Consider the following 20506-nt stretch of genomic DNA (forward strand, 5'->3'; position numbering starts at 1 on the left):
TAGAGGGAAGGGAGTAAGTAAGCCTCAGAGAACCAAAAAACAACTGCAGTTTTCCCCAATTCTGTAGCACTGAGAGAACTGACAGAACTGGGCATACACTTCCTGATAGCGCCTTGTCCTCTATGCTGCAGAAGGCATACCCGGTCCATGGCCTTGGACACCCAGTGGACAGAGAGCCTGAGAATATCAGGCCGAGTGCTAGACAGCCTTGTAACTGTCTGCCCGAAAAGCACCTCCAAGCCTTGGTGCTTGGAGAGCGACCCCAACTGGAGCGCAAGAAGGGGGAGCAGGGCAGGCTTACATACCTTCCAGTCTTGGCTACAGAAGAACTTGGGGTTAGGCAGTTTCCCTGTACGGGCCACCAAAATGATGAGGTTTAGGGGTGCTGGGACTCCAAAATCACAACCCATGGGTCCTGCCTACAAGAATTCAACCCAAGCCTTTTTTTCAGCCAAAGACAAGGTTTATTAGGACACCTGTCATATTGGGCAGACTCTTAAGGAATCTGAACATTAGTGAGCTATTGGCTAGATTTTAAGAATCTAAGCCTATTTTATATATTTTAGAGTTTCTAAACTTTTTCTGTGTCATTTTCTGGCTTTCATGTATCATCTGTGGCTTCTGCAAAACTTCCCCAAAATTCCCATTTAATTTCTTATGCCAACCCTCCATATATTGAAACCATGATGGGAAAAGTAGTAATGTGGAAGGGATAACTGTAAATGACTTGCCCAAGGTTACACAGAGTTAGCAAGTGTCTGAAGCTAGATTTGAACTTGTCTTCCTGACCCCCTATCCAATACTCTATCCGTGGCTCTATAGAATGTGGCTTCAAAGGATAGCCTTTAAGACTACAAGTGGCAGAGAAGATGCAAACCTGCATTGATAAAATCAGTTTTTTCACTTGGAAGTTCCCTATATCATGAAATCACAGGTACATTCCCCATTCCCTATAATCCACAAAATTTTAATACCAGAAGAATCAATACCACATATTCTAGATATTTGTTTTAAAATAAATCAACCAGCATGTATTACAAAGGAAGTTAGATTCTACCAATAGTTAATATCACAGAAGGTGAAGAATTTTTATATCAATTTGTTGTTTTGCCTGGTGCCTGCCCAAGAAGGAAGGGAGCTTTGCAGCCTCCCTGGGGCAGCCATTGTATTGCATTTCAGGCACTTTAATCTTCAAACCCTGATACTCCTTTGTTTGATCACAATCTGTTGTCCTTCTACTCTCTCACATCTCCTGATGTTCTTTGTTCTCACTATGACTTAATCCTCAACCTCTCAGTTCTCTCCCAGGCCACTGCCCTCCACAATGACTACATTTTCTTTTCCCCATCTTGATTCCTTGTTGAACCAATTCAATTCTTCACTGTCTTCTTCTCTCAATACCTTGAAGCCCCCTTATCCTATCTTGTCCCACCAAGCCTCGGCCTTGGATTACCTCCACTGCCTTTGCTCCTACTAGTGCTGTTGAACAAAGCTGAAGAAAATCATGAAACTCAGCTGAGCTGAGCTGAGTGGATTCGTTACAAATTTATGTTACATAATTTCAAATGGACCCTCACTGTAGCAAGGCAATCCTTTTACATCTCTCTAATCAATTCAGTATCCCACTTATCATAGCATCTTTTTCAAACCTTTTCATTCCTCTTCAAGTTTCCCATGGTTCCCCCTTCTCCCTACCCTAAATGCTCAGAACTTTGCTTATATTTTATTGGAAAAAAAATGAGGCCATTCTCTGGGAACTTTCTCTTCTCCCCCCTCATCTCACAGTACTCAGTTGCTTTCTGTAACTATCTCCTCTTTCACCCATTTCACATGAAGAGAGGGCCCTTCTCTTTCCAAGGCCCACTCTTTTATATGCATAAGTGATGACATTTCATCCCATCTTCTCCAGCAGATTGCACTGTCATTTCCCTCATTAATCTTGTTTCTGTCTTTCCACTGTCTGCTTCTCTACTGCCTTCAAATGCATTCATCTTTCTCCCATCCTCAAAAAACCTCAAAAATGATTTATTCACAACAGCCAGCTATTGGCTTATATCTTTCCACCCTTCCATGGCTAATCTCCCTGGGAAAGCCATTGAAAATTGTTGTGTCCACTTCCTTTCCTCTCACCATCTTCTTAAGTCTCTGGAGTCTGGTTTCCAACTTCATCATTCAACTGAAACCCCCTTTCTCCAAAGTTACCAATGATCTCTTAACTGCCAAATCTAATGGCCTTTTCTCAGTCATCATCCTTCTTGACCTTCCTACAGCATTAGACAATATCAGTCACTTTCTTATTGATACTTCACTCTAGGTTTTGGTGATGCTACTCTCTCCTGGTTCTCCTCCTACCTATCTGAATGTTCCTTCTCAGTCTCCTTTGGTGGATCTTCATCCAGATTATGCCTACTAATCATGCCTATCCTTAAAGATCTGTTCTGGGCCCTTTTCTTTTTTCTCTCTGTACTATTTTGCATAATAATCTCATCAACTCCCATGGATTCAATTAACATCTCTATATTTATGATTCTCAATTTGTCCAGCCCTAATCTCTCTCCTGACCCATCTCCAATTGCCTAGACATCTTCAATTGGATTCCTTTAGACATCTTATCTTATCTTTTTTTTCTTTTTTGGCTTTTTTGGTGAGGCAATCAGGGTTAGGTGACTTGCCTAGGGTTACACAGCTAAGTGTCATGTGTCTGAGACTGGATTTGAACTCATGTCCTCTTGACTCCAAGGCCAGAGCTCTATCCACCATGCCACCTAGCTGCCCCTCCTTTAGACATCTTAAACCCACTTGTCCAAAATTGAACTCATTATCTTTCTCCCTCAAACCCTCCCTTCTTCCCAACTTCTTTATTATTGTTGAGGGTACCACTATTTTCCCAGTCATTCAGATTTGCAATTTAGTTGTCATCCTTGACTCCTCACTCTCTCTCTCAACCCCCACATTCAATCAGTTGCCAAATCTTTCCATTTCTACCTTCCTAATACCCATCCAATATGATCCCTTCTTTCCTCCGACACTGCCACCACTGTGGTGGTATAGGCCCTCATCACCTCATTCTTGGACTGTTACAATAATCTCATTGCCTCATCTCTCCCCAATCTCATGTATCCTCCACTCAGCTGTCAAATTGATCTCTCTATTATCTCTCTATTCAACAAATCTCAATGGTTTCTTATTGTCTCCAGGATCAAAATATAAAATCCTGTTTAGGAAAGAGGGATAGTGGCTGGTTCTACCCTACAGTAGGAAGAACCCTACACCTTACCCAAATCTGCCAAATTACACAGGGCCAACAGGTCCACCCGCACAAGTGGTTCACTTTCTGGGAAGTCAGATAAGATTTTGACCAGCAAGGATATCACTCCAGCCTTAACTAGTTCCTCCTGAAGTTCTTCTGGAAGACACAATTATAATATAAAAGATTTGTAAAAAAAAAATTATTCATATTTGGAGCAGAAATTCATATTCTGCCACAGCTCCCATCTTCCCTTCCCTTTAAGGCTCTGCAGACAGTTGACCATCAAGTATTTATTAAGCAGTTACTATGTTCTAGGCATTGTTCTAGGTGCTAGACATAAAACTACAAAAAATTAAACAATCCCTGGTCTCAAGGAGCACACATGCATGTTACCTATGAACTCCATAGTTGGCTTACAACCACCATAGACTGACTATATATATACTCTCTTGTAACTCCAGCAGTCTGTCTATAGTGATTCTATGGGAATTCTCATAGTAATAGCCCTTGACCTGCAAAAACATTCCTCTGTTTTGGAATTCTGGGAATTAAGGAACTCACTAAGATGGACTCGGTAGTGTTATTGGGATAGACTCAGTGTCATCAGGAGCCTTGTTTTGACCAAGTAGGAAAACAGACTTCCCTGTTCCTTAAAATGAACCTAGCTCTGTTCCTGTTCACATCTGATACTTTTCCAGGAAAGGGAAAGGAAGATGGGATGGGGATAGGCAAAGATAATAAAGGCATCCTCTAGTCTAGGTTGCTTGTTTGGTTTCCTCAGGAATCAATCTTCAAAACATCAAGGGTTATGGCTTTTGTACATAAGGTGGGCCATTTAGCACATCCTAGTGCTAATTAATCTATAAGTATCAGTGACTGTGCCAGACTCTGTACTAAGCACTGGGGATGTAAAGACGAAAACAAAATAGTCCTGTCCTCAGTGAGCTTATATTATAATGGGGGAAGATAGCATATCTATACAGTTGCATATAAGACATATACAAATCAAATGCACAAAATAACATTGGGGTGACGGTACTAAAAACTAGTAGTGAGGGTGGAGAGATGAACCAAGAAAGGTATCATGCAGAATGGAGTCCTTGAGTTGATTCTAATGTCTGTAAAATGGCATCATGGAGGGTCATTCATGTGGATCTTTGACGAGAAAGAAACATGGTGCTCAAATAAGGAGGATTAGGAAAAACCAGAATCAAACAGCAGTATCCTCACCTAACATATTTTAAGGACTCAGATCAATACTTTTTCATGGAAGGTGCTTGACTCTTCTTATATTAAAGAAGACATGCTGTTGGGTATTAACTAATTGAGAATTCAAGGTTAGCTTCTAATCTGTGGACCAACCACCACAAGCAGATGCAACTCTGCAGATTGTGTATTGCTTTAATGAATTCATCCCTAGGCTGAATGATTGTCTTTTCTGAATTGATCATGCCAGGGTGCTCACAATGGAGAAACTGTGGCTATTTAGAGTGATAGAATCTTAGAGGCCATAGGGATCTTGAAAACTTGTTGATTTGAGAGTGGTCAGAGCTGTAGTATTTGGCTTGGAGAAGTGAAGACTTGGTGTGGGAAGTGGTGGTAGGTTTGAAATATGGAATGGTGGATTGATTCAAGTCGTTAAGAGGCTGTTAAACATGGAAGAAAAATTATATTTGTTCTGGTTGGCCCCAGAGAAGAACTAGGAACAAGAGGAAAATTTTAGGCTCAGTGCACAAGGAGGAAAATGCCAAAAAGAATGCGAACGATCCCAAAGTGCTGCTTTGGGAGGTGGTGGGCTCCTGAGCTCTTCAAGTAAAGGCTGGATACCCATTTGTCAGGGATGACAGAGAAAGAGTTCTTGTGTCTAGTTCTTTACCAATACAAGAACTGTTATGTTTTTGTACATATGGATCTTTTTCTTATGTCTTTGATCTTAGGAGGGGTGGGGGTGGGGGGAGTAGTACAGGCTTAGCATTGGTATTGCTAGGTTGAAGGGTGTGCATAGTATAGTAACTTCTGGTGCCTAGATCCATACTTGCTTTCCAGCATGACTGGACCAAGTCACAGCTCTACCCGCAGTGTATCAATGTGCTAGTATGCCTAGTTTAAGAGGCATAAACAGGTACACAGGTAGTCTCTTTTATAACCCCTTCGTTGGCTCTTATTCTGTCTTATTCTCATGCCAATGTATTGAAAAACAAAATGCTCCTTAGCCCCTTCTGGGATATGGAACTCCCACATTCTGAATTTTCTGTATGGGAATGCAGACACTCTGCATTTGTCATCTGGTGAACAAATACAGCCTGTTTTGCTCAATAGTTCTATTTTTATCTGAAGTCAGAGGGCAATTTCTTACTGCCAGCCACCCTTCTATTGGCAGTGAGAGAAAGCTCTTTGTAAATATCAAATGCTGTATAAATATGAAGAAATATTCCCAGATAGCTCTTCCTTCCAAAGGCCCAGATGCTGAAAGGTAGGCCAGGTTTGGGAAACCAAAGTTAGGTCAGTGATTTAGATGCAATGGACCTCACTCCCCAAGTGACCTGAGGCTATTGTTCTCCTTCCAGTCTGACATCCATCTGGCTGCTGTCAAATGCCACCTGTCAGGGGCTGAGCTCACTCCCAAGTGGCAGACAGCTCTCCACATGGCACTGGAGATTAAGGCCCAGCAGCAGCTTAGGGGGAAGGAGTTTTCCCTTGCCAAACTTTGCACTTACTGTTTCCATAACAGATGCGCCCAATGGCCCTCCCAGCGTGGAGCAGCAGATCTTGGTCAGAGCTTTCCAGATGAGGCAGCAGAGCAGACACCAGGCCAGCGTCAATGCAGGGCTGCTTTAGCTCCTCTGCAGACACAGGGAAACAAGGTTAAGGATAGTGCATGGGGAACAAAGGAGCTGGATATAAAATGGCATGGCTAGTGTGGGCCTTATGGACTGGTAGGTTTTATGGACTGTGGTAAGAAGGGAAGGTAACGCCCAGGAGCTCAGGGTAAGACACTGAGCAAGGGAAGCCCGAATAATATTTTAAGGTGAAACCTGATTAAAAATGAATGCCATGGGAGGTGTGTGTGTGTGTGTGTGTGTGTGTGTGTGTGTGTGTGTGTGTGTGCGCGCGAGTAAGTGTGTGTGTGTGTGTATGGTAAAAGAAGGTTAGAGCTAGGATTTGGGCTCTGGGGTAAAGGAAGATACAGGGAGAAATTATAGCATTGGGTGTTAAAGAGGGGAATGGGGTTGCCTTCAGTAGTGGTGTGTGCATTGTGGGCCTACATACTGGTTCTGGTTATTTTTCATTATGTCACTATTAATTATATCGATAGACTACCCATAAGTAGCTCCAAATCTCACAGCAGCCAGTCCCCTCCCCACAAAGTGTGGGTAAAGATGATCAATTATATTGCTTTGCTGTACATCCTGAGGAGCCATTCTGTCCAGAATCTCCTGACCCCCAAATACCCACTCTGGTGAGCAGGTGTTAGTTGCTAGGAAGTAGGGGGCAGGAAATATAATGAGGTCACCACTTGATTTGAATTGGGGAAGAGAATGAGGGAAGAAGAGGGTGCCATAGAAAGAGGAGAGAGAGGGAATCTTAGGATTCCAAGAGAAATAAGAGGCCAAAAACATGAAAGACAAATTCCTCTGATATTATAATTTTGCCCAAACCAGCTGTAGAAATGGCAGAGGGTCCAGTGGTTTGAGTTTATATAGACAGATGGATGACTACCACTGAGAACATTGGCAAAGTCTCTAGTAGATTAAGCTGTGGAGTGGTATCCAGTGGCCACAGGCTGGTCTCTACTCCTGGGAAATTGCTGAGAGGGAAGGATTTGCAGAGTGCCTTGGAATACTTACCTGGCAGTTCTTAGAGGGAAACCCTATGCCGAGTAAGGAAGGCAACTAGAAGCTCTGGGGAGGCTCCTGGAAATGGTGATAGATGAGAAAACCTCTCGCTGTCTGAGGTTTCCCTCCTTCCCTTACTGTTTGACTACTATCTGTCATGAGATGGTCTTTAATTATACATTTTGATCTCTATTTTTTTTGCTAATGGCAAAACCCACATAGAATCATGCCAGCTGAGCCAGGTCCGAAGGAGTCCAGAAAGGCTGACATTTGTAGCCCTCTATGATCTATCCTTTGCCCACCAATTCAGCCACATCTTTCCATTCCTTCTCTGCACTCCAGCCAAATCATCCTATTTGTCATTTCTTGAATGTTCCTCGCATTTCACTACTTCCATGTCTTTGCTTATGTCCTTCCCTAAGTCCAGAGTTCCTGACTCCCATCTCGGCCTTGGAAAATTTGACCCAATTCCCAGAGTCCATCTCAAATGTTACTGCCTCTATGACAGGTTTCCTGATTTGCCCTCCTTCCCTACGCTAGAAGTAATCCCTCTTTTTTCTGAATTCCTGTGGCATTTTGCTCTTATTTCTATAATGGCCCTCATGACAATAATACCATTTATATATACTGTACTTATACAACACTTTACATATGTTATTTCATTTCATCCTCACAGCAACCATGTGAAGCAGTTGCTATTATTATTATTATTATTATCTTCATTTTAAAGATGAGGAAACTGAGGTTAAGAGGGGTTAAGTGATGCCCAAAGTTAAGTGTCTGAGGCAGGATTCAAGGAGCTTCATCACATTCTATCTTGTATTCTAAATATTCCTATACTGACCTTATCTTTTCTGCTAGGCTGCTTGTTGTAGTTAATGATTTAGATTCAATCAATAAGCATTAATGAGTACTATGTGACCTCAGGCACTGTCCTAGGTACTAAGGGTACTAATACAAAAGTGAGTTTATATTCTTCTGGTTCTGGAAGGATGAATAGCTCTCTCAGATTGTCCATTTGCCCCCCCCCCAGATTAGCTTATAAGGAAGGGCCAGTTTTCCCATTAGCCACTCAGTGCTGTGTTTCTAGTGAGGGAAATCCTGCCTCTGAGCTCCTCGGTGTCACTCTGGTGGGCGGTTCCTTTCCCTCACATCCTTGGCTCACCAGAGGGAATGTTCTGATTTGGGAGATGGACACAGGTACCACCCCTATCCTGTGGGGTCTAGGCACTTGCCGTTCTTAGCCAGCTCCGCCAGGACTTGTGCAACGGGCACTGCGCATCGTGGATGACTTGTCAGAATCTGGCCCAATGTTGTGAAGATCTCACTGGTTTCAAGAAGGCTTCCTGATAGCTGTTCTACAAGAAAAAAAGCTGGTTAATGATTACAGACGTTCCAGGCTGTAGGGGACCCCAGAAGCCATTTAAGCCTTCCTTTTCTACAGATATGAAACTGATCCTTAGAGTTTGAAACCCTTGCCCAAGGTCATACAGCTAGTTGGTGACAGAATCAAAACCAGAACCTTGGTATCTAGACTTCTAGCCAATGCACTATACACCCTTGCTGTTTGGTCCATCGTTACTTTCAGGGTTTCTGACAACTAGATATCGCAATGAGCTTGGGAAGGGGAAGAGAAGAGCATAAGCATTTATGAAGTGCCTACTATGTGCTAGGCATTGTACTAATCACTTTATAAATATTCTCTCATTTGATCTGGACAAAAACCCTGTGAGGTAAGTGCTGTTATTATCCACATTTAACAGGTGAGGAAACTCAGGCAGACGGAGGTAAAGTGGCTTGCTCAGGGTCACATACCTAGGAAGTGCCTAAGGCTGGATTTGAACTGAAGTCTTCCTGACTCCAGTTCTAGCACTCTATTCACTGGACCTCCTTGGGTCTGGGGGAGCAGAACAGGTGGGCACATTATACAAGGAGGTTTGAGTGGAAAGACTTCCCATAAATCCAACTTTCCATCCTGGAAATTCTCTGTCAGATTTTCCTTCAGGTGGCCTGGGTGAAGGATTTGCAGCTGGCTATATCGTGAATACCTTTTCAATTAGCAGAAAAAAGCAAAACAAAACAAAACAAATGATAGAAGAAATCTTTTAATCTCTGACTCTGAAGACTGACTGGCTGGGGATCTGTTACTTAAAAACCTGGTGTCAGACTAAGGCATCCACAGGTCAGCTTGGTGGGAGTTGAGTTTGCAGCCTAAAAATAGACAAAGACTTTATCGCTTTCCTTTGTTAACTGTGACAACAAAGCAGCAGCCATAACTAGTTTTTCATCTGAGCACATGGAGTGCAGCAATAAGCTAGTGGGGATGATTATAGGGTTCACCTCTGCTGGGATCAACAGATTTTCTTTGTTGTTACAAAATATGGAGTGATTTTCCTTCTCAGTTTCATGACATCCCATAATTAGAATGTATTATCTTGACTTTTCAGCTGCCCCAGTGTCATCCAAGGGTACCATATGGAGAGATGAGGGATGGTGGACCCTATTAGTGGAGGTCAAGATGCTGATGGCAAACACTGTTTCAAAAAGAATGCTCTCTGTTGGAAATCTTTGTATACAGCCCCCTTTCTCTGCTTCTCCTAGAAGGTAAAACCAGTAGCCTTCCCACATGGGCTTTTGGAAAGGCATAGAAGCAGTGGAATGTAAGCTTTTTGAAGGCAGACACTGTTTCTTTTTTTTCCCCTTTGGATCCCTAGTGCCTGGCTCTTTCTTTCTTTCTTTCTTTCTTTCTTTCTTTCTTTCTTTCTTTCTTTCTTTCTTTCTTTCTTTCTTTCTTTCTTTCTTTCTTTCTTTCTTTCTTTCTTTCTTGTATTGGACCTGTAATTTCTTTGCTGTGGTGAACTTTCAGTGAGGGGACTCTACTGATGTAGATTGACAACTGCTTGGAAGTTTATGGTCTTAGAAAGTGCAAGAGATACCAAGAAGTTAAGTGACTTGGCCAGGATTAGTAATGAGTCAGAGGTAGGACTTGAAACCTTGTGTTCCTGACACAGAGACTGCCTTTCTATGTTATACCAGGCTGTATTTCATAGAGAGAGTGTATTGTTGTTTAGTAATTTTAGTTGTGTTTGACTCTTTGTGGCCCCATTTGGGGTTTGCTTGGCAAAGATCCTGGAGTGGTTTGCCATTTCCTTCTCCAGCTCATTTTACAGATGAGGAAACTGAGGAAAACATAGTTAAGTGACTTGCCCAGGGTCACATAGCTATTAAGTGCCTGAGGCTTGATTTGAATTCAAGAAGATGAGTCTTCCTGATTCCAAGCCCAGTATTCTACTCACTGCACCTCCTAGCACTTAAATAACTGCTTGAATTGGACTAGGAATTTTTGTGTCATAGCCAATACCACAAAGCATGGTTGGGGTAAGTGGCAGGAGGGCCTCCTTCAAATGAGGTGGTAAGTGGTAAGACACTGTCCTTTGGAGAAAGGAGGCAGAGACCCTGGGACACTAGGTGTACCACTGAAGGAGAAACTTCCTCATGGAGGAGAAGAGAGGGGGAAAAGGAAAGTGGCTGAAGATCACACTGAATTTTGCTTTATATTTTAGCAGATTCCTATTTTAATTAATTAACATTCTTGCTAACTAGGTGGCATCTTGTTTCTATGCTGCTGAAGGATTGCAAGTGGCATCAGTGCTGTTTAATTTTGGTGCCACCTAAAGTCAGTGTCCTGGGGCAAAGCTCCAATTGTCCTGTCCTGGTTATGGCCCTACTAGGAAGACCAAAACTATGATAAATTCTGTACAAAAGAGAGCAGCACCTCTGATTTCTTGCTTTTGTTCCTTCTGTAACAGGGGGATGTTCAGTTTAGGACACCTTGAGTTGATTTAGCTGAGTGAAGCTCCCTTGCCTGAGTTATCCATCTGGATCTACCAGCTAAGCAAGCATCTGGGCACCCCTGGAACCTCTAGTGGCTACTTCATATTCAGGTGAAGAGAAAGTAATATCAAGTATCTGAGCCTTTAGTGCCCTGAGCCAACCAAGTCTTGAGGAAATGATACAGGACCTTAAAAAAAGCTAGTCTAATCTGCATAGGAGGAAAGGTTAGGATATTCCTTCAATCATACCATCTTACATTGGCATCATGGTGTTAATTAATTAAATAAGGTGTGGGGGGGATTCAGAGTATCATCATGTCCCATTTTATGGCTACAAAATGTTTTACATATATTATCTCATTTTATCCTTACAGCAGTCCTGTGAAATAACCAGAGCAGGTATCATCCTCATTTTATAGGTGGGGAAACTGAGGCTCAGAATGGCTAGGTGGCTTGCCCAAGAACATAATGGCTTATGGTTAGCAAAGCTAAAACTTGAACCTGAGCCTTCCTATTCTGTCCAATGTTTTTTCCATGACTAAAACTGTCTCTCCCAATTAGAAACGCCTTGAAACAGCATCTTAAACTTCCTTTCTAATTACAATGACATTTGGAAAGGGCTGAACAAACAGTGGACAGGTAGTCTGGGAATCTGTATTGAGTTGAAGGAATGAAATGTTTATTAAGTGCCAAGCATAATGCTAAATGATGGGGGTACAAATATGAAAGATAGTTCCTACCCTTAAGGAGCTCATATTCTAAAAAGGACAGACTACTCAGAGGGGAGTGGTGTCCAGGAAAGCATACTGTGTTTTAGGAAGACACAAGGATGAAATAGAGCCAAGGAGGAAGTTGACTGAAATGCCCTTTATAGCAGTAATGGGTAGTATTGAATGGAAGATTGGCATGACAAGCCCTCAGTCCTTTTGTAATTCAACAAGAACACAGATGAAATTTCTTCTTTCACTCATGCCTGGAACATTCTTTTCCCTCTACTGATCTAAATATTGTCTTTTCAACATTTCTACTACTGATGCAGAATTAGAAGCCTGGAGGATTCACGTGCACTTTTATAACTTGGCTAATAAATCACCTGGCTGCATTTGGAGGTGAAACTACCTTCACAGCTGCAGCCCGTAAGGCCCTAAGCTTCAGGGTGGGGGCTGGTTTCGGGATGCCTTGGAAAGCCTTTCAGCTGAGCCTAGAGAAGACCCAGTCACTTCCCGGTAGGGATGATAAAGATCAGCAGATGGGTCTCACCAATTACTGGTTTACATTTTCAGGTATTGAGTCATCTTAGTTCCGTGAGGTTTTATAGTACCCAGAGTGAGCTGTAGTTCTAGTGGGAATGTCTAGCATATCTGCAAGATGCATAGATTACTTGCTCTACTTTGCCCCCATGGGGGACCTATATCTTCTTGTCCAGGTGTGTGTGTTTTATGTGACCTACCTGGGGTGGTCGTTGGTTCAGAACTAGGTTGTCTGTTACCTATGTCCTGGTCTATGTGGATTGTTGGGGTGTGTGTGTGTGTGTGTGTGTGTGTGTGTGTGTGTGTGTGTGTGTGTTGTGTGTGTGTGTGTGTGTGTGTGTGTATGCTTGTGTTAGCCAAGCAACCAGCCATTCACTGGTCTGTGATGAGGATTCACCAACTTTTGTCTGAAACAGCAATCTGAAATTCCGCCTTTACTTAAGGATAGGTAGGAACAGAGGCAGCACAGAGTATAATTAAGAGCTGACCTTGGGTGCCTTAGGTTCTGGTCTTGCCTTTGATACCTACTGGATAGATGACTGCAGGCAAATCATTTAATCTTTTGGTGCTCAAAGTGCTTAACCACAGTGTCTGGCCCATAGTCAGCACCTGATAAATGTTTGCGTCCTCCCTGGCAATGCTCGAAGAAGATATAGCAGCAGAATGGTTGCCAGTCAGCACCTGTAGAGCATTTCCTAATCAGTGAGCTCCCTATATCAAGGAAATCAAAGGTTCAGGCCTCTTGTCACCTTCCTCCCACTTACTCAGAAAAAGAAAGAAAGAAAGAAAAAAAGAAAAAGTGAGAATGGAAAAGGTGAACTACCTGAATGTGAGCCTCCTACAAGGTCCATTTTGTGTAGTAGACAGAGTGCTGTACTTGAAATCAGGATGACCTAGGATCAAATTGCACCCCTCTAGCCAGCTCACCCTTTCTGTATCTGTTTATTTGTTCATAAAATAGGTCATGGGGCAACTAGATGGCTCAGTGAATAGAGTGCTGGGCCTGGAGTCAGGAAGACCTGAGTTCAAATCTGGCCTCAGACACTTACTATCTGTATGACTCTGGGCAAGTCGCTTAACCCTGTGTGCCTCAGTTTCCTCACATGTAAAATGAGCTGGAGCAGGAAATGGCAAAACATTCCAGTATCTCTACCAAGAAAACCCCAAATGGGGTTATGAAGAGTCAGATGCGACTGAACAACAACATACTTATAGCACTTAACTTAGAGAGGTTGTTGTAAGGCACAAATTCATGTAAAGTAGTTTGGAAATTTTGAAGCCATCAGTTAGTCAACAAGAATTTATTAAGCCTTTCTGTGTGCCAGACCCTGTGCTAAACCTGGGGATATGAAGAAAGTTTAAAAAAAAATAGTCCTGGACCTCAAACATCTTGTATTTTAATGAGGAACCAACATCGAGCTAACAAGATATGGACAAGATTTATACAAAGCAGAGAGAAGGTCATCGGAGTGGGAGGGCTAGTAGCTAGGGGGACTGGGAAAGACCTCCTGCCAAAGATGGGATTTGATCCGTGTCTTTAAGGAAGACAGGGAAACTAAGAGGTAGAAAGGAGAAAAGAGAGCTTCTGGGCAAGGAGCACTTGGACATCTATAGCAGGATCATGGTGACGGGAAGTAGAATGTCATGTTCAAGGACCAGAGAGTAGGCCACTGTAGCTGGACAGCCAAGTACATGGAGGCAAGTAAGGTACAAGGAGCCTGCAAAGGTAGGAATGGGTCAGGGTATGAAGGCAGACAGAACCTTAAATACCAAATAGAGGAGTTTAGATTTGATGCTGGAGGTAACAAAGAGCTCCTAGAAATCACTGAGTTTGGAGGATAGTGACATAGTCATACCTATACTCTAGGAAAATTACGTTGGCAATTTAGCAGAGAATGGATTAGAGTGGACAGAGACAGTTGGAAGACTAAGAGACCAACAGAAGAGGATTGTAATAGTCTACACAAGAGAAGAGGTGATGGCGGCTTGAATCCCTTCTGGTGGCTGTGTATATATGGGAAATGGGATATATATATATATATATATATATATATATATATAAGACATGAAGTTGACAAGATTTGGCAGCAAATTGGATATTTGAGGTAAGTGTAAGGATTCAAAAATGACTTTGAAATTGTGGGCATGGGTGACTGGGAGGATTGGTTGTGCCCTCCACAGTAACAGAAAAGTTGGGAGGAAGAAAGTGTTTGGAAGGAAAGATAACGAGTTATGTTTTGGTCATGTTGAGTTTGACACGCCTGAGTCAGTTGATGATTTGTGACTGTAGCTCAGGAAAGAGACTAGGATTGGATATATATGCCTGGGAATCATTGAACTCATGGGAGCTGATGAGACCTTCAAGTGAGGCAGTATAGAGGGAAAAGAGAAGAGGGTCTGGGAGAGACCCTTGGGAACACTCTCAGTTAATGGGTGTGATATGAATGAAGAAGTAGCAAAGGAGACAGAGATGGAGTAGTCAGCCAGGTAGAAGGAGAGCCCACAGAGAGCAGTGTCATGAAAACCTAGAGAGAAGAGAGTACATGGGAGGAGAAGGTAACCCACAGTGTCTAATGCTGCAGAGATGTCAAAAAGGAAGAGGACTGAAGAAAAGACTATGAGATTGCACAATTAAGAAAATAACTTTGGAAAGGGAAATATCAGTTGCATGATGTGCTTGAAAGCCAGATTGCAGACTTTTGAAGTGAATTAGAGGTGAGGAAGTAGAAGCATGGCTCAATTTTTAATAATAATAAATATCACTGATATTTTCTCTGTGAAACCTTTCCTCACCACTGGGTGCTGGTTTTGTAGTAGAAGACTACTGTTCAAATACAATCTCTGCTACTTGTGTGGCCTTCAGTCACTTAACTTTGATGGGCCTCAGTTTCCTCCTCTCTAAAATGAGGTTAGACAAGACTCTTCTAGCTCTAAATCTACTATATGCTTTTGTCATTTAAGACACTCCAGCCCATCATTAGATCTCTTTCCTCTGAGCTTCTGCTGTCCTTTGTTGTCCGTAATAATCATTTGGTCCTTGTTATATAGCATACCTTGCTACTTCTCTTGGATACTGCATTATAACTTTTGTCATATAAATCTTGTGTTCTCCTTATTTCTATTGTAAGCTCCCAGAGGAGTGTCTTATACCTCTTTTTATCCTTTAGTGTTTAGCTCAGTGCCTTGAAAATCACAGATTTTCAATATTTCATTTTTGATTTTGATATTGAATATCAAAATGCAAGATATTTATCAAAGGACTTAATGGGAATTCTATTTCTTGTGAAAATAAAGCAGTACTGTACTAAGACTGATGATATGGAAGAAATTTGACTGGGCCTCAGATCTAGCTCTAGGCAAGTCTCTAAAGAAAAATACAACAGTCTCTCCCTAACCTCCACAGGATGGTGTGTGCAGTAAGCTTTTTTTCATATAGTGCTCTCTCCTGACCTCAGAGTTAATATTGCATTTTGCGCATCATCGATATTTAATGCTAGCAGAAAGCTGAGATAATTTAGTCCACACCAGTTTCTCTACCATTTTGCAAATGAGGAAATTAAGCCCTAGAAAAAGAGGTGACTTGTTCAAGGTCACAAAAACTTAGCATAAACCCAGTAGTGAACTTGAGTCTTCTGATTCCTAGTCTTTTAGTCCTCTTTACTATGCATTTTTCATTTTTATTGAGACATATTCAAATACCCAGGCTGCCTAGGCTTTTATTAGCCACCTTATAGCATTCTAAAAAATATACTCCCTGACCATTTAAGTGAACTAGAGCTTAAAGATCATTGAATCCAATCCACTTGTTTAACTGAGGTCCAGGGCATATGGAAGCAGCTAGGTGGTGCAGTAGATAGAGTACTGGGGTTGGAATAAGGATGATCTTAGTTCAAATATGGCCTCAAACATTTACTAAATGTGTGACTCTGGGCAAGTCAGTTTACCCTGTTTGCCTCAGTTTCCTCATCTGTAAAATGAGCTGGAGAAGGAAATTACAAACCACTCTAGTATCTTTGCCAAGAAAACCCCACTTGAGGTTATGAAGAGTCATGCACAACTGAAACTACTGAGCAACAACCAGGGCATATAAATGACTTGTCCAAGGTTATGCAACTAGGTGGTAGAAGACTTAGTTTTGTAACACAGGTCTCCTAGTGACTGGTCCAGGGCTGTTCATTTGGCAGCTGGTGGTGCAGTCAAGAAGGTGATGTACCTGAAGTCAGGAAGACCTGAGTTCAAATGCAGCCTCAGATACATACCACCTATGTTTCTCTGGGCAATTCACTTGATCTGTAAGAGCCTCAACTGCAAAATGGGGACAATACTAGCACCTGCTTCCTTGGAGTTTCTGAAAGTATAAAATGAATTACAAAATGAGCACTTTGTAAGCCTTAAAGTACTATATAAATGCATATTATTTTCATTTGTATTATTATTTCCTGCTATATTATGCTGCCTGTTATGGAGTTTCATTTTCTATACTTTCCACATATGGAAAGACAAAGTAAGTAAAAATTTAGATAGATCCCCCCTCCTCAGTAACCTGATTCTACCAGACAGTTTGTGATTATGAAACTGTGTAAAGACAGTGAGACCAAACACGGAGACAGGAAGAACGAGGCGTGCTTTCTAAGACTGTCTCCAATGAACCAGTGACTTGAGAAGCGCTATTTGTAGAGGCCCATGAAAAGGAATTTTGAAAATGCCTCAAAGCAGTCGGCCTCCATGTCCACATTGGGAAGGACAACTGAAAGGTGGCAGGAAGAGAAAGTTTGGAAAATATGATTAGTGGTTTTATTTAAAGGCCTGTCAGACACTTCGGGGTTTCACAAAGGAATTTTGGTACAGCCTTCAAGTGGAGGACCATTTCTATGGCAACCATGTCCTGCCCCTTGTTTTGGAAGAAAAGAAGATGCAACTATCACCTCATAGAGCTGACAGATAAAATAGTCCACTGTTTCCACTGAAAAAAACACTAGCAGAGTTGTAATTAGCACCAAGTAATTAGTCCTCAGACAAGACCTCTTTCTGCAGGCTCTTCAAAGACATCTGGGTATCTGTGTTTCCTCTAATCAGATGCAGGAATTCCAGTCTAGAATCTGCTATTGACTCACTGGGTGACCCTGGACAAGACATTTAACTTCTCAGAGTCTCAGTTTCCTCATCTGTAAAATGAATTCTGACATTCTATGGATTTGTGATTCCCTTTCCAAACTAAGGAGAAGTTTCAGGGCTAGAGGGCCCCGGAGAATAATATGGATAGGTCTGGTAAATCTTTGGAGATGGAGTCTTTGCTGACCACCTTTGGATACCAAGATGAAAAATTATAATTAAATAATATTATTAATTTATATCATCATTAACTGGCACATATAGTAAGTGGCATTTATAAGGTACTTTGTGGTTTGCAAAGCACTTCATAAATATTACCTCATTTTATCCTTACCACAACCCTGAGAGAGGTAGCTACTATTATTGGTGCTGGTATTGTCTGGAGGCAGGCTACCTCCTTGGAGCCATATCACATACTGATGGGTTGGAAGGCAGGGGACACTGTTACTGCCTAGATCCCCTAAAGGCACTGCCTGTTTTTATTTTTATTCTTTAATTACTCTGTGAATTGAAAGTATATATCCTATTTAAACATAGTAGTTTCAATACTGTGCTGCTTGTCTATGTCCCTTTCAGGTTCCTTTTGCTTTCTTCTGTATATTTTTAAGTGATTCATTGGCCCTTGCCTTTCTTTTCTTAGACTATATCCATGTTAGTACCTTCTCTGTCTCTCAATATTTAATAAAATGGTTTACTTCTAAATGATATCTTCATTATCATGAATATTAGCAGATAATTTAGCTCAAGATCTTCCATTTTCAGAATTATTTGAGGGCTAGAGCCAAAACTATTATCTTTCTATGATTGTCTCTTCCCCACAACCTATCATGCCTCAAAACCATGGTTTCTACTGGCTTTTACATTCCACATTTCCTTTTTGACAACTTTAGTACTCTTTTGAATGATCCTTTTAAAAAAAAGTCTTACAGACATGTGTCCCCAAGCATCCCACCACTGATGGCTCCATTCAGTAGCTACCAGAATTAATTTTATCTTTAAGACTTTTTCAGAGCTTTGTTCAGCAACCATCTTTTCCACAAATGCACAGAGAAGTACAAACTATTAAAGCCACATAAAGTCAGCAAGACATTGGATCCTCTCAAACCTGAGTTTGATCAAATCTAAATAATATATACCCATAGACCCTCAAAGAAGGCCAAACTAACATGAAATCAATATGTGAAAATCACTGTTGCAGTTTTGCTTCCAAAGGAGGTAGTATAAGCACAGATTTAAATACTCTTTCAGAAAGGACACCAAATATTCCTCTTGAGAATTACACATTTGGAAGGAGAGATCGTTTATAACAGTCATCGCAAGCAGTTTTTAAACAACTTCTACCCCCACCCACGTTTATTCCTAAGATTTATTCTCATTTTCTGTGGAAAATTTTTAACCTTAACCCAGTAGCTTAATTACCATTTAGGTGAACCTGTATCTTGGACAGTACCCTTTTATAGCTCATTGAAAGAAGAGTTTCTGAAAGCCTCATTGGAAGGTACTTGTCAGGATAATAGACATTTTATATTTTGCTTTTCAAATGTGTGGCAAACAGAATTCTCTCCTCCACACCTGAAGACTCTTGGGATTAGCTCTGTCTTGCTCTAAATTATCAAGCTGGTCCTTTTTACATGAGAGTGCTTTTTTTTTTTAGCCCAATGTGTTTCTTCAAGTGGTATGACCTTATTCTGTAGAAAACAAGCCCAGTTTGGTGCCTCATTTTGAGTACCTCACTCGGAGCTGGAAGGACCATCAAGGGCTCCTTTTCAGAAGCAGTGTGACCTTTGGCAGACCACTTAACCTCCTCTAGGCCTCCATTTCCTCATTTATCAAATGCAAAGGTTGGGCTACATGCCAACAAGACCCCTTTTCAGCTCTGACATTCCCCATGAGCCTGACAATTTTCAGGCTGCATCAATTTGACTAGTCCCCACTCGGTTCCCTTGGGATGCTCAAGTGGAATCTACCAGATAGAGACCTCATAGGTTCTTGATTTAAACCCACCCTCCTTACCTGGGGGTCACTGTTTTCCATTCTGTGCCTCTAGACATGTATGGGGCCCTCCTTCTGGGCAACACTAAATCCCTGAGGGGGGTAGGCAGGAATGCTTGGATTCAGGTTCATTGTGATGTAATATGTTCTTGGTGTACAGCTTTGGTTGATTTGTATCCCCAGCAGCTATTGGATTGTCTCAGCATGGTATAGTGGAAGGAGCAATGGATTTGGAGTCCAAAGATAAGGGTTTACATTCCATCTCTGTCATTTCCTACCTGAATGACCTTGGAAAAGTCAATCACACTCTCTGAGCCTCAGTTTCCTCAATTATAATGTGGGGGAAAGTAGGACTAGTTGATCTCCAAGACCTTTTCTAGCTCAAAATCCTATGATCACACAATGGTTAATTCTCTGGGTTTTGTATTGTGCTGTGTGTCGCAGCAGTGATCAGCTCTAAATGGTCAGCATGGACTTCATTAGAGAAGAGTTAGAGGAAAATCCCAGGAATTTTTACTCAAGAGGACTTAATAAAACAAATAGCATTTTAGTCTTTTAATTCTACCTAACTCTGGACCTCCTTCTTGGTGGTGATAGCTCACAAATGCTAATCAACTATGGAAGAAGCTAGACTGAATTCAGTAAATGGGTTCCTTGGAGTTGAAGAGATATTGTTTCCTTGGTGTTGAGGCTATGAGAGAAAGGATCCTACTTGCCCTTACTATCTCTTTGTTAGAGAGAATTGAGATAATGTGTATGAAGAGGTGGTGGGGGTGGGAGATTCCTGGTGCGGGAACTTCCATCAGCCCAGATTGCAGCTCATCTATTGCTTAGCACATAAGGCAGAGGCCCTGAGGCACGAAGAAGATAAATAACTTTTCCAGGGTCACATAGCTAGTAAATGTCAGAGGTGGGATTTAAACTCAGGTCTTTTTAATCTAAATCTAACATTAGGACAGGTTGCCTTTCAATGTATATAATCACACTTTGAAAAGCTGTGTTATACAAATACATTATTCTAATAAAGAGCCGAGGTGTTTGTTTACTTTGGAAAATAACATCAGAATTTCACTTTCACTGCCTTCAACATTCTCTGAATGCTTTCTCTTCTATAATCCATGCCCAGGCTAAGTGAGCATAGTCTACTTTGCTGGGGTCAGACCACTACAGTATTTTCATGCCAACCAGTTAAGGCATACCAGATCTGGAGGTGGTAGGGAAATGGATTGTAGA

At 41.7% G+C, this 20506-nt stretch overlaps 1 protein-coding gene across 1 annotated transcript in view; it reads right to left on the reverse strand.

Moving 5' to 3' along the window:
• Positions 1 to 20506, reverse strand: part of LOC110201591 (rap1 GTPase-GDP dissociation stimulator 1-like) — a gene marked incomplete at its 5' end in the record, with an annotated part of 77249 nt that overhangs the window by 24331 nt on the left and 32412 nt on the right. Inside the window, 3 exons of the mRNA XM_020977358.2 lie at positions 3278 to 3406; positions 5968 to 6093; positions 8322 to 8444. Coding sequence (XP_020833017.2) covers positions 3278 to 3406; positions 5968 to 6093; positions 8322 to 8444 — 378 coding nt within the window. The remainder of the gene's footprint in view (positions 1 to 3277; positions 3407 to 5967; positions 6094 to 8321; positions 8445 to 20506) is intronic.

Source organism: Phascolarctos cinereus, unplaced genomic scaffold, assembly GCF_003287225.1.
Source record: "Phascolarctos cinereus isolate Bilbo 61053 unplaced genomic scaffold, phaCin_HiC Scaffold_3;HRSCAF=262, whole genome shotgun sequence".
Lineage (NCBI taxonomy): Eukaryota > Metazoa > Chordata > Mammalia > Diprotodontia > Phascolarctidae > Phascolarctos > Phascolarctos cinereus.